Raw genomic sequence first — 13,703 nt, forward strand, 5'->3', positions numbered from 1 at the left:
CTTGGTTTGGACATCTACTGCCAAAGCAGATATGTTCTTGTATATGTTGTGCTGGCCATTTTCAGGGCAATTTCATATGACTATCAGTTGCTGCGGTACTTATTGATTGTGTCCTCCCTTTTCATCTGATTCCGGTAGATGCCATCATGTACAAGAAAGTAGTCTGATTCATTTGCCTGATTACTTTTACACCTGCCTCGTAAAGATTCCATAACCCAGTATATTATCTCCCGATGATAAAACAGGTTCAACTTGATTAGCCTGCATCTGGGCCAGTGCTGGTGGCCATTAAGGTTAGATCATTTTATTTTAATTTTACTTAGCCTGATCTCTTTATGTTGATTATCATCTATTCTTCATGCGTCTGATATTGTTCTACCTTAGCTATTGCATTTTGCCTTATGATCCCCTTGGATCTTGTAAGATTTTCAGGAAGATGAGTTGTTCAGGTTAGCAGGACTGCAGGAACACCAAACAGGGACTCCACAAGCGCCTTCTCTGCATATTGTTTATAGTCCCAACTTGCCGCTCTTTACTTTGCAGCTATAAGAGCATCTCCAAGAGACTCTTTATTTTTTAGTCTCTATTAGACTATTTATTTGTCTCTACATAAATATTAAACTATATATATAACATCTCATTTCAACAGACTCTTCAAAATGCAATTTAGCTTGGCTAGCGAGAGTTGCTAGCCAAATTTGGCTAGTGAGGGAGTTAATTTAGAGAGTCATATAGCTTAGCAAGTTAAATGGCTACTCTGTTGGAGAGCTATTATGTTATTAAGTAGCTAAAATTTATCTTGACAAGCTATTTAGCTAGTCTCTTGGAGATGCTCTAATTGGCAAACTCCAATGAATGGAGATATCATTTGACTGGTGACTGCCTGTTCCAGTTAAAGACTATCCATTGCATGTGCTATCTATCCTGCCAGCAATTATGATCAACCGGTCCATCTGATCTTTTGCAACCATCTCAAGGACATTCGGTAGCACAACATCAGCATTCAATGACTTGTACAGGGGCAAGCTCGTCAAGTTAAATCTTTGGAGAACCGGCGTGTTTGGTTTGAGGAATGATGGAGTTTATCATCTTTTCACTTCTCAATTCTTTTTTTATTTGTGAAATAAAATAAGTTGATCCATCACCATTTTATTCCTCATAGCATAATAGTTAGTAATAATATGAGGAATGAGTTCCAAATTTATAGAATAGACTCATGATGTATTACCTCATCTAGAATGAATTAATTCTTCAAATCAAACACACCCTTAATGTATCGATATACATTGTCAGTAAACCATTTCTCCTCGAAATGTTTGCCTAAAGCCTCCATCAGTTCAAGTGGAGATCTCCAATGGCAACACTTCAACAGAGACAGATCTTTCTTCATGCAATCCACAACTTTGTCCATCCTGCCTACTCTGAACATAACCCTCCATCAATATCTCCCATGTCTTGTAATTTGGACGTGCTCCTTTCTCTAGCGTGTGAAGGCGGAGAGCCTTACAGCCTTTTCAATCCCACCTATTCCTCACATGAGCACCAAGAACATCTGAAACGCTCGCATCATGCTTCCTGCACCCAGCTTCCAAAGATCCACTCGACCTAGCTGATGTCCCCAACTTTTATTGAACATGACATGGCAGTCATGTAGTTTACTAGCCTCCCACAATCTCATTACAAAAAGAGTATCCTAAGCGCCCTGCAGGTGACGGTTTTATTTCAGCTTTCCTAGTGTTCAGTCCATTCTATCTTAAAGTGCTGGGTATCTTCTCGTGCTGACAGGTTGCAACTTGCAACAAAGAGCTCCATGGTTTTATTGAAAGAGTGAGGATCAAATTAAATTGAGGCGGGTGTTTCATATATGTTGCATAATTTTATCTCATTCTATATGACATTGCAGTCTTGTAAACAACACAATAAAATTTCTCGTTTAGACTGTCCTAACAGAACAGTCAAGATGGTAGAGCCCATTTTAAGGTGGGAATGGTGAGGACATCTTCTACTATTATTCGTTGGTAAAAACACAATTGACTGAATTAGCTCAATTGCAGTTGGACGACGAAAGTGAGTCTCATAATTATTCCACCTTATTTAAATTAGGAGGAATAAGCCACCTTAAAAAGGAGAGCTAACATTCTCCTATCATACTAGTCTTTTAGGATGATTGAGGGCCTATTTGTTTCAGCTTATAGATTATATAATCTAGATTATGATCTGTTAAGATTATAATCTGTATATAGTTGTTTAGATGACCAGATTATATGAATGAAGATTATTGTTTCAGCAATAATACCCTGCGTGCGTGTGATTTGGGGAAAGAAGAAAAAATAGTAGACATTGTAATTTTATGAAGATAACCATGACAGTGGGTTTTTTTGACAAAAATAATTTCAAACAAACTATTTTCGAGATGATTATAAGATTATCATAATCTAGACTTTAGATTATATAATATATACCTATAATCTAAATGTTTGTTTATTTATTAAATTATTTACGTTGGAATATATAATTTAGATAGATTATAATCCGAAATGTCCAGGCAATCCTAATTTACTGGACCTCGGCCCAATAATATTGGGATGGTCCACACCTTGCCGCAGTGGTGCGCTAGTGAGCTAGTCCGCTGGGTGGCCGACCATTGCCACCCCGAAGGCCCGAACAGGCAAAGCACAAGCTTCTCCAGAAAGCGAGAGGGGTAAACAAAGGGCAGCAAAGAACAAAAAAACTTCAAAAATTCCGTTGCCGGGACTTGAACCCGGGTCTTTCGGGTGAGAGCCGAATATCCTGACCAACTAGACTACAACGGATTGTGGTGGATTCTGTAATATGTATATATTTAATTGAAGCATTTGTTAGAAACCGAACTTGCGTGCCGCTCCAAGTCTCCAGTGTTCCACTTCCACGTTTGCAAAGAGACATGTGTCTCGCTGTCCCAGATCCCAGTCGTAGGATAGTTTTCTAAACTTTGAACAGATTTATATTCTTTTTTATTTTAAATTATAAGTTTCTATGATTTTTTAAATACACACACGCGCAACAGTAGAGCAATTTATAATTTAGAACTAGGGGAACATAAATGATTGTTAATATTTGAAGTTGTACTGTAAAAACATATCTCACATCGAATCCCATAAAATTTATTTCATATTATGTAAGAATCGATAATTATTTGATATAAATACAATCAAAATTACTATGCTGCAATTGTATTCTTTTCAGCCTGAATTGAAGAGGGCACGCCATACATCTTCTAGCTTAATATCTCACTAAAAAATATGCATTGTTCAGACATGTCAGTACTAAGCACTGACCTGTTAAGTCTTACTCCGTCAATGAAGTCTTTGGTCATTGAACTCTATATAGTGTCCGAGTTCAATTTTAACTATCAACAGCAAGAACTGAATATCCTTACCCATCAAACTATCAAGATCAAATAACTTTGATCCTCAGGGGGATTTAAAGATGGTTTTGTATAATATTTTGTCTTCTAAATGTGATTAAATATCCAAAAATAACAACTAGTTCACATTAAATTAGAAAACTACGAAAGTGATACTGACCATTTTTTCATAAAAATGTAATATGTTTTATTAGTGTTCTGTTTAGAATCATGTGGTGTTTGTATACACTAAAGTTAATAGTTAGTTGACTAAAAGATTGTTAGTAGAATTAGCTAAAGCTAGCTAACTATTAGCTTGACTGTTTGAATGTCTTTAACTAATTTTAATAACTAACTATTAGTTATAGTGTATTCAAACATGATTTTATTTAGGTCGTACTTGTTCCTATCTCTAGTGTTTTATTGTTCGTTGTCACGATTGTTCTTCATTTGAAATACTATTTTGTATTGTATTAGACCATAAGATCAGCCAAAAGGACCAGGCAGATTCAGAGTACAGATTATATCTCAAATAGGGATGCCAGTCGCGAGGGATGCCTAACGTGTTTCACACATATTGGGTATTGGTTTGGATATTAAGTTTAACTTGTGGGTCTACATCAGATCTGACCCGTAAAATGATGGGTTAGAGCTAGATGTAACTTTTCACATGGGTTAAACCATAGAATACTAAACTTTGAGTCACTGTTGATACATATTTTTGTTCTGGCCAAATGAAGCACTAGTTCATATACTCATCTCCACTTCTTTGAAATGTGAATTGATATTGCACTATGTATCTTGTGCTTCTAATAATTATATGTGGAATGCTTCTAAATAATTATATGAGTTTTTCTTGCTATTTATAGTATTTTTGTTCAATCATTTGTAATTATTGACCACCCAGTGGTTGCCCAACATCCAGCGGGTGCTTAGTGAGTGAGGATGCAAGTGTAAAAATCCATGCATTAGATATTATAGCTGTGGATATGACTTGATATGTCGATTGTCAATATGTGTCACAAGTAGAACGGAGCCTGCTTCTGGCTTGGTCGTTGCTCCCTTCGGTTTCTTTTAGACATTGTTCGTTTATGTCGGATTGTACCTGAAATCGTTCCAGCTAATCAAAATTTATATAAATTAGAGAACAAATCCGATTAGAAATCATTTCAACCCATCAATATGGCACAAACGAACAAGGTTACCTGTCGTTTTCTCATAGGTCCCAAAAGGAAGTCATAAAAGCCATTTCTGACGTACTTGCCCTGCATGCAGTATGTGGCGTGGCCGCCGAACGATTTTCTAATGCAAGCATCGAGGGGACGGATGCATACGCGCACGGCAAAAATGCAAAGCGAGAGAGCGCACAGGCACAGCAAAAAAAAAAAATAGACTCTACTTTGATATGCGAAATGTTGTCCAAAACGACTCCTGGCCGCTTCCCATTTCAGGAACGCCGCGGGCGCCGCCCTACCCTCTCCATTTTCCTTCCTCCTCCGCAATGCACGGCCCTTCGCTACCTCGGTACCTCCTCTCCTCCCGTCCCACTCCGTCCATCGCCTCTCCCCACCGAGGCACGCACCACCAATTCCCTCGCGACGCATAATGGCGGTCCAAGAGCAACGAGACTAGGGTTCGTCGTTGGCTAGGCAGGACATGCAAAGCCTAGAGGCCGGAGCTCCGAGTCCATCGGCCATCGACCTCGCCTGCTGATCGGCGGTGGGGTTGTGCCGTCCGGACGGAATCGGCAGCATGACGGGGCCTGGTGATAAGGCGGCGGCGGGAGGCGCGGGTGGCGAGAGGCGCAAGTACCCGATCCACGTGGAGGACTACGAGCTCTACGAGGAGATCGGGCAGGGCGTGAGCGCCGTCGTGTACCGCGCGCTCTGCAAGCCACTCGACGAGATCGTCGCCGTCAAGGTGCTCGACTTTGAGCGCACCAACAGCGACCTGGTACGCGCGTGTGCCACACCACACCATTCCCGTTTGATTCGATCCACCACCCCCATTTTTATTTTGCTCTGCCTGTCCCGTGGCGTCTCGTTCACTGGACGATGATGCGTGTCGCCGATCGTCATGGCGCGCTTTTTAGTTCTGTGTTTAGGAACCAACTATTTTGGGCTGGTGTCCTAGTGATGTTCAGATAATAATGGCTTGGGCGGGTTCGTTTTTCTGAAGAAAATGATCTCATGTATTATATAGCTGAGAATTGTACTGACTCAACGAATAAATGAGAGCACTACCTAATATATAAGGGCACTACTTGTTTGGTTTTACTGGTCAAAAATCTAAATGTGAGGGTGTGCAATAGTTTTAACAATCTTTCGATTGTATTTTTTAGGGAAATTTGGATCCATACCATCAAAAGATCACCACTTTGGATCCATACCATTACTATCTCACTTACATGTGGGTCTACATGAGTCAATGACATGTGGGGTCCATGGTATATATCTAAAGTTTGGATCTTTTAATGGTATAGATCCAATTGTTCCTATTTTTTATTGTATTTGTAACACTCAGTTGACATTACCATGGATCCTATTCAAGTTTCTCGCTCTGTTTCTTGCTTATTACGCACCACCAGTGTTGCAATCTCGATCTGTTTATAGATTATTACGTACCACCAGGTTGCAAGCGCCTCTGAATAACTAACATGAATATTTCAACACAGAATAGCATCGTGCGTGAAGCCCAAACAATGATTCTGATAGACCATCCTAACGTTGTCAAGGCGCACTGTTCATTTGCAAAGGACCAAACATTATGGGTGGTTATGCCGTATATGGCTGGAGGGTCCTGCCTTCACATAATGAAATCAGTGCACCCTACTGGATTCGAGGAACCCATCATTGCAACGATACTTCGCGAAGTCCTGAAAGGTTTAGAGTATCTTCATCATCACGGCTCTATACATCGAGATGTGAAGGTAACAGTACTATACCAACCTGATTTGTTCACGTACGTGTATCTCTTGCTTTCTTCTCTTCTGTGACTGCTATAGTATGGCTATACCAAATATGTATATCTTTTCCCCTACTTGTTTCAGCAAAGTTAAGTGGTTTTTATTTTGTTTCTGTTTGGTGACAGGCAGGAAATATTCTAGTCGACTCTCGGGGTGGAATTAAGCTTGGAGACTTTGGAGTCTCTGCTTGCCTTTTTGATTCTGGTGATAGGCAGAGGGCCAGGAATACTTTTGTGGGAACGCCTTGCTGGTACAAAATCTTAAATAATACGGAATACCGTTTCATGTCACGTGAAGTTTTTTTTTCTCCATGCACATTTTCATCCATCGACATTTTCAATGTGCTAGGATGGCACCTGAGGTTATGCAGCAGATACATGGATACAATTTCAGGTAGGCTATTCCCTTACTCCAACTTGTTAAGTTATTTTCACCTGCACTAGTATTGTTTTGTGGCTATTTGTTAACTGGAGCTATTTCCATATACTACAGAGCAGACATATGGTCCTTTGGAATTACTGCACTTGAACTTGCTCATGGTCATGCTCCTTTCTCTAAATACCCTCCCATGAAGGTATACTTTTATCAGATGTCATTGCTAGGAGTAAATCCTCGTGCTATGTTCCAACAGTACATAAACATCCTGCACTTTGTCAGGTCTTGCTTATGACACTTCAGAATGCTCCTCCAGGTCTTGACTATGAAAGAGATAAGAAATTCTCGAGGGTAAATATATTTAAGGTGGCCTACATATTTTCTAACTTGAGTATAACTTCTCATTTCTGAACAATAAAACTCTTACCATAGAACTTCAAGCAAATGGTTGCTATGTGTTTGGTAAAAGACCCTTCAAAGAGGCCTCCGGCAAAAAAGTTGTTGAAGCAACCGTTTTTCAAGCAAGCTCGTTCCACTGATTTCATTGCACGAAAGCTTTTGGAAGGATTACCTGGCCTTGGTTTTAGATATCAAGCTTTGAAGGTACACTGGTTTTAAGTTCTAGTTTGTGACTAACTATTCTTCATGAAATAATCACAGAAAGGTTCACCATGATGCAGGAAAAGGATCAAGATTTAATGGCTCAAAAGAAAATGTCCGATGGAAAGAAAGAAGAAATCTCGCAGGTGCACATGCTAAATATCTAAATTGGTGGAAATGGCTCTACTTTTGTAGTAAGTTGAGTAAAGTTTTTTGCCATTAGCGCTACACATTTATTAATCCCTAATATTTCTTATTTCCTTAGGATGAATACAAAAGGGGTATCAGCAGCTGGAACTTTGACATAGATGACCTGAGATCCCAAGCTTCACTGGTACTCGTATAAATTTCCATCATTGATGTTCACACAATGTAATTCCATGTAATTGACCTTTTTTTCAGGGCACAGAATGTGAAGACAATATATCATGCAAAGATTCAGATGTATCTTTCTATGACTCGGACAGCTTACAGGATCAAGCACCAGAAGTGCCACATTTGTCGAAAGATTTCTCAACGAAGTATGATGCTGATGTTGTAAGTTTCCATTCCTGTGAAAATTTTGGTGTTGTAACCCAGCATAAAGTTTCGACTGACTTCTAACCCAAGAAAAGTTGGTAGGAAAATGACATGGCAGCGAAAGATAAGTCAGCTGTTTCACCTCCTGATCAGCCTGCTTGCTTGTTAAGGTAATATACGCTGCTGCTTGTCTAGTGCTATTCGAAGAGCTGCATTGATAACGATGGCAATATAAACATTTTTTCGTCATCAAATTGATTTTTACTGTCAGGAATGCTTCTATGCATGGGATGCCCATAACCGGTTCTGTCACAAAAGAAAACTCTACAGAAAGCTTAGATTTGGAATGTCAAGAGAAACATCCGGATATTATTCCAACTAGCTCATCCCATGAAAGGAAGTTTTCTTTTAGTTCTTGCTCATCAGATGGATTCCTTTCGTCCAAAGAGAGGTTCGTTCTTGTTTACAGGCTAAAGAAAGCATTATACATAATCTAAAATAGTAGCATGACCAAAGTCAGAAGCAAAAGTGCAAAATCTGTCAGTGTTGAAGCTTGCAACAGTGTCTATGAAGATTCAGTTAGATAACAGTGCCACTTATGGGTTGATTTATTTTTAAAGTGGCTTAGCTTGGGTTTACAGTCATGCACATGTTCCGGCAGCAGTGTCTACTATTTGTGAACTATTTTCCTACTCAAAATCAGCTGCCCGAGTATATATTTCTTCCCATACCATTATATGTTTAGATAAATTCATTGGCCTTGAATAAACCAATTAGTAGTAGGTTGTTTTTATATGTATGAGAGTTGACAGCATAAATAACATGTGACCTACACAACTATATATACCAGAAAGAGCATTACATAAAAACAGAAGGAAACTTACAGCTGGTTCTGTGTCTATTACCACATTGATATTTCTGTCCTGTCAACTATTTTTGTTTTTAATCTCTTGGCACCTGCTTAGTGTTGTTCTAGAATCTATGAAGTTCTTAAGAACTTGTTTTTTAAAAAGGGAAAGTCTTGTCTATCCTTATCTCTTTCCAAAAAATGTATGTAAGCAGGGCATAATTTATATTATCTGGCTTTTCAAGCAATATATAATTAAGATCCAATCCTTTCAGCACTAAACAGCAAAGTAGCATCCACAACCGTGACAAGTGTAATGGAGCGCCCTTGCATGTATCAGACGAAACATCTTATGAAGCTGCCCCTAAGGCACATAAATCAGCAGGTAAATGTTCTAGGTTCAAAAGTTCAAATGTAGTTTTGTGTACTACAACCTTGCTACCTCCTGACGTGTTAACTTTAATGTGCCTCATTTTAATTCAGAGGACCATGATGATAGATCGAAACCTCCACTTATAAGAGGTCGATTTAAAGTTATACCAGCGCATGTTGACTTTGATAAGGTATTGGCAGGCATTGATACTTTGCATATTTATATTCAGTAAACTAAATGAAGAAACATTTTTTATAATAGGCTCAACAACCTGGCCTACAGAAGTGTCACAGCATGCAGGTTATACACTGCACTTTTACTTTTTTGTAAAATCAGAAATAGAATATGCCCTTGTTCTTCTTCTTTTGTTACCTAAGCACAGTATAAAAGCTAACAAAAAAACATGTTTGTACTTTTTCATCATTTAATGTTTTTAACTAAGCATTCCATTTTGCTAATATGCAGACAATTTCTCGCCTTCCATCATTAAGTATACCCTCTTCCGCAGAAGTTGCATCAAACATTATTGGTGGCTCCTTCTACATGCAGTTATATAGTATTCTACAGACAAATATACTTCAAAGGGTAAACCCACCTCTAAAACACACACAGACAAAATGAAGAAGACCCACTCACCAAACAGCTCAAAATGAATAACCTGAACTTTGAGATCTATTGAGTGATGTCATATTCTTGTCCTCTTTCACAGGACCAAATACTTAACGCGATGAAGCAGGTGAGTGGTTGTGACATTGCTTCACCAGGCGTACCTTCTATGGCTTCGCAGTGTATCCCTTCCACAAGTCGTTCGACATCTCCATCAGGTGCAATTTCGGTTGATAGATCCATGGTGAGTATATGCTCGATCCTTTCGATTGTGAATATCCAAGGGTTATAAAACTAGTAATGCCTCGATATTCATAATTGGATTGATGCAAACTGGAAAACATTGGTGAATCGTTTATATTCACTAAGGCTATCTCTAGTAGTGTTACCTATTCCACGTACTATTTTAAACTCCACTCTATGAACAATGCAGCCTGTCGTGTAAAACAGACCAAAACAGTGTTTTGAGCAGCCAATGTGCGGTCTGCTGGTCACAACTAATTATACCTCTTCTTTTGATGGTAAATACTATAACCATGGCTACCTTTCCAGTTGGAAGCTGCACATGAAAGGGAGAAAGAGCTGCTGAATGAGGTCTTGGAGCTGCAATGGCGGTAACGATCTTTAATCTGTTCTTTCCAATCCAAAGTAAGACATCAAGAAATTGCAAGGTCTCGGTCCCAGTTCCTGAAAGTTCGGGCTGCTGCAGGTTACTATGCACGCAAGATGAGGTTCAGAGGCTTAAAGCAAAGGCAGCGCAGGTGCACATGAAATTTTCCCTCTCAAACTAATTTATGTGCATCGTCCAAGAATCTTAATATGCAAAAGAAATCCCTAAGGGTTTGTTCAGTTAATCCCGTCCAAAATAAAGATCTTGCTACCAGTGTGAAATTTCTTTATGTTAATATGAAAATGCTTAGCACTGACAGATTTGATGCTGAAGCTGCTAAGGGAGCTTTAAGGGCGCGTCGTGACAAGATGTTCTGTTGATGCGGTCTTCAAATGGCTATTTAACATAGAAGAGAGATAAAAAGAATAAAGATATGATATATTAAAAAAGGAACTAGCAATGCCCGAGTGTTCAATCCATCTCAGCAGGACACCAATGTTGGTACCATATGTGTGTATGTGTTTATGGATAGCATGGGACTGTTTTTTGTTGGAGCGCAGTTCCTCGGTTGAGAAAGATAGCTTAACATGCCTAGGGTTTTAATGAGTTCAAATAGTCGAACATGCCTATAGTTTTAATGTTTCTTTCCTTTTGATGTTGATGTGTGACTTTTCCAAGGTTAAACGTAAACATGCTAAAATAAATGCTACCATATAACCTTGCCACTTAAAATATTGATGTAACAGTGTGAATGTACCAGTTCACCCCTTGTGATGAACAAGGGGAAGAACTTCAATCAATAGATATAACAATAGTAATCACATGCATAATTGGCAATGAATCTACATGCACAACTGACCTTAAGGCGCTCCAAGCTTTTCTATGTTAATCAACAATTCTACTGAGTCTTCTCTTGAATCTCTAAGCTTTTCCCCAAATCAACCATGGTACTAGCTATAAGCCTTCTCTTATAACCACTAGTGGATTACAATGGCAACAACACATTGGTATCAATGCAAAGTTGGCATGAACAACCACCAAAACCATGTAACAAGAGGTATAACAATAGTCATAACAAACAAGTCACAATTTTCGTCATCTATAATAAGATCATATCACACTAGCACATACTAGAAGTCCAGAATGTACCAAATTTGGCTAGAGTACATTTTCACAAGTCATCTACTCATTACCAAAAAATCATCTCAATTAGAATTCATAAACTGTTTCACCACCAAACACGTTGCAGCCACAAAGCCTTTTAATTCCAAACAAGATCGAGATAAGCTCGAGTTGATGTGAGATGGAGACTTAAATCTTGCGCTCTTTCATGATGTTATTTATATAATTAGCTTAGAAGGATATGTTTCATGAATTGCATTATAGTTAATATTGTGTCTAAGTACCTGCAGAGCTGGTGTCTAGTTGTTAGGAAATCGAATAGATTGAAAGAATATATCTTGGTTATTTCAATACCAATTATCCGCCCTTCTTTGGGAAAAAGAAATTAAACACTACCATCGAGCCAAGATAAAGAATAATAACACGATATACTTCCAAATGATTGCAAATGGCAAATGTAGGAAGGTAAGATTTTTTCACCAAGAGGATGCTAACGGTAAGATTGAGGGACAAGATAATATAAAATCTTGCATTACTAATCTCTATGAAGATTTTGTTGGTGAACTAGGGATAGCCTTCTCTCTGTAAATGAGGGTGATATCTTTGACATACCTAAAGCATCCCTGGAAGTAAGGGTGTAAATGGTATGAATATTATCTGCCTATATTCAAATTCGATCGTCTAAGCGGGCTGAGATCTGATTCATATCCGAGTCTGGGTACTCAGTATCTGATATATATTCGATCTTTATTTATATTTGTCTTATCAAAGTTGGATATTTAAGACGTTGATATCCATTTGGATCTTATCCGACATAACTTGATACTATCCATATCTGATCCGAATTCAAAGAGAAAGTATGAAAACAAATATGGAACGAGTAATATATGTCGGTATTCGATCCGATTACGCTCCTACCTGGAAGACAATAACTCCTCACTTCACTCTTTATGAGAAAAGAATCAAAGATGCAACTTTTTAGATGGAATACAACAAGGCATTAGGTCATGGTGGGTTTTTAGTTGAGTTTCATCAAAGCTTTTGGGACAACATCAACGGGGGACCAATTGAGAATGTTCCAATGCCTATACAATGGTGATCTAGTGCTCTCCAGTCTAAACATTGGTGTAATAATACTTGTATCTAAAGTTAGAGGCTCAAATATAATCTAACAATATAGACCTATTTGCCTTTTGAATATGAGTTACAAAATCTTTACAAAGGTGGCTGCGAGTAGGATAAATGTGGTTGTTGATAAACTAATTAGTCTGCCCTAAACTGCTTTCATATGTGCACAAAACATCTTTGAAGAAACGGTTCATGAGTTAACAAGAAAAATCTAAATGGAGTAATCTAAAAATTGACTATGAGAAAGTCAAGTGACCTTTTCTACTTCGAACTTTGTGGATGAAAAGGCTTCTGGTCCAAGTAGATATCTTGGATGTAATCTTTTATTTTGGGAGGGAGTGTACATGTTAATGTGAATAAGGAGACTAGACTTTTTTTAGAAAAAAGGCCTACGACAAGAAGACACTCTATCCCCGCTTCTATTCAACATTATAGCAGACATGCTTGTTGTACTTGTTAACAGAGCAATAGGAGAAGATCAAGTCGAGGGGGTAATCCTATATCTAGTTGATGGGGGGTTTATGAGAGCACCTAGAGGGGGGTGAATAGGTGATACTGTAAAATTCAACAACTAATAGCCAATAAAACTTCGTTAAGTGTTAGTATGGCTAAGTAGCGAGCTCTTGCGAATACACAAGTAATCACAGAAAAGCAATCACAAGAGACACGCGAGTTATCCCGTGGTTCGGCCAAGTACAACACTTGCCTACTTCCACGTTGTGGCGTCCCAATGGACAAGGGTTGCACTCAACCCCTTTCAAGTGATCCAATGATCAACTTGAATACCACGGTGTTCTTCTTTCTTATCTCTTTTCCCGTTCGCGAGGAATCTCCACAAGTTGGAGTCTCTCGCCCTTACAATAAAGATCACGGTGAAAGCACAAGAGTAAGGGTGGGAAGCAACACACATAAATCCGCAGCAATACGGACACACACAAGCCAAGACTTGAGCTCAAATGAAGCGCAACAAGTTCACCACTAGAACGGAGCTCAAATCACTAACAAAGTCAATCAAGTGCACGGAGACGAAATGTGGAAGACTTAGAATGCTCAAAGTATGCTTGGATGTCTCCTCCATGCGTCTAGGGGTCCCTTTTATAGCCCCAAGGCAGCTAGGAGCCGTTGGAGGCATTCATGGAAGGCTAATCTTGCCTTCTGTCGGGTGGCGCACCG

At 38.9% G+C, this 13,703-nt stretch overlaps 1 protein-coding gene and 1 non-coding gene across 4 annotated transcripts; one reads left to right on the forward strand and one right to left on the reverse strand.

Annotated features, from left to right (window-relative positions):
• Positions 1 to 2,740: 2,740 nt before the first annotated feature.
• On the reverse strand, positions 2,741 to 2,813 carry TRNAE-CUC (transfer RNA glutamic acid (anticodon CUC)). The gene has a single exon. It is a non-coding gene; the product is annotated as a tRNA-Glu (tRNA).
• Positions 2,814 to 4,829: 2,016 nt separating this feature from the next.
• Positions 4,830 to 10,941, forward strand: LOC109940014 (serine/threonine-protein kinase fray2). 3 transcript variants are annotated; one of them, XM_020538726.1, is made up of 20 exons: positions 4,831 to 5,338; positions 6,060 to 6,314; positions 6,476 to 6,600; positions 6,699 to 6,743; positions 6,843 to 6,924; positions 7,008 to 7,076; positions 7,158 to 7,328; positions 7,406 to 7,471; positions 7,591 to 7,659; positions 7,728 to 7,862; positions 7,947 to 8,014; positions 8,116 to 8,295; positions 8,967 to 9,076; positions 9,175 to 9,254; positions 9,326 to 9,364; positions 9,530 to 9,649; positions 9,774 to 9,914; positions 10,223 to 10,284; positions 10,380 to 10,431; positions 10,614 to 10,941. In XM_020538726.1, exons 1-20 carry the CDS (start codon positions 5,138 to 5,140, stop codon positions 10,629 to 10,631), a joined length of 2,088 nt encoding a protein of 695 aa, XP_020394315.1. In that variant the 5' UTR covers positions 4,831 to 5,137; the 3' UTR covers positions 10,632 to 10,941. The 3 variants fall into 3 exon arrangements, with proteins under 3 accessions (XP_020394317.1, XP_020394315.1, XP_020394316.1); XM_020538727.3 differs by having other exon boundaries at positions 4,904 to 5,338; positions 10,600 to 10,941; XM_020538728.1 differs by lacking the exon at positions 9,326 to 9,364 and having other exon boundaries at positions 4,830 to 5,338.
• Positions 10,942 to 13,703: the final 2,762 nt, after the last annotated feature.

Source organism: Zea mays, chromosome 5 (assembly GCF_902167145.1).
Source record: "Zea mays cultivar B73 chromosome 5, Zm-B73-REFERENCE-NAM-5.0, whole genome shotgun sequence".
NCBI lineage: Eukaryota > Viridiplantae > Streptophyta > Magnoliopsida > Poales > Poaceae > Zea > Zea mays.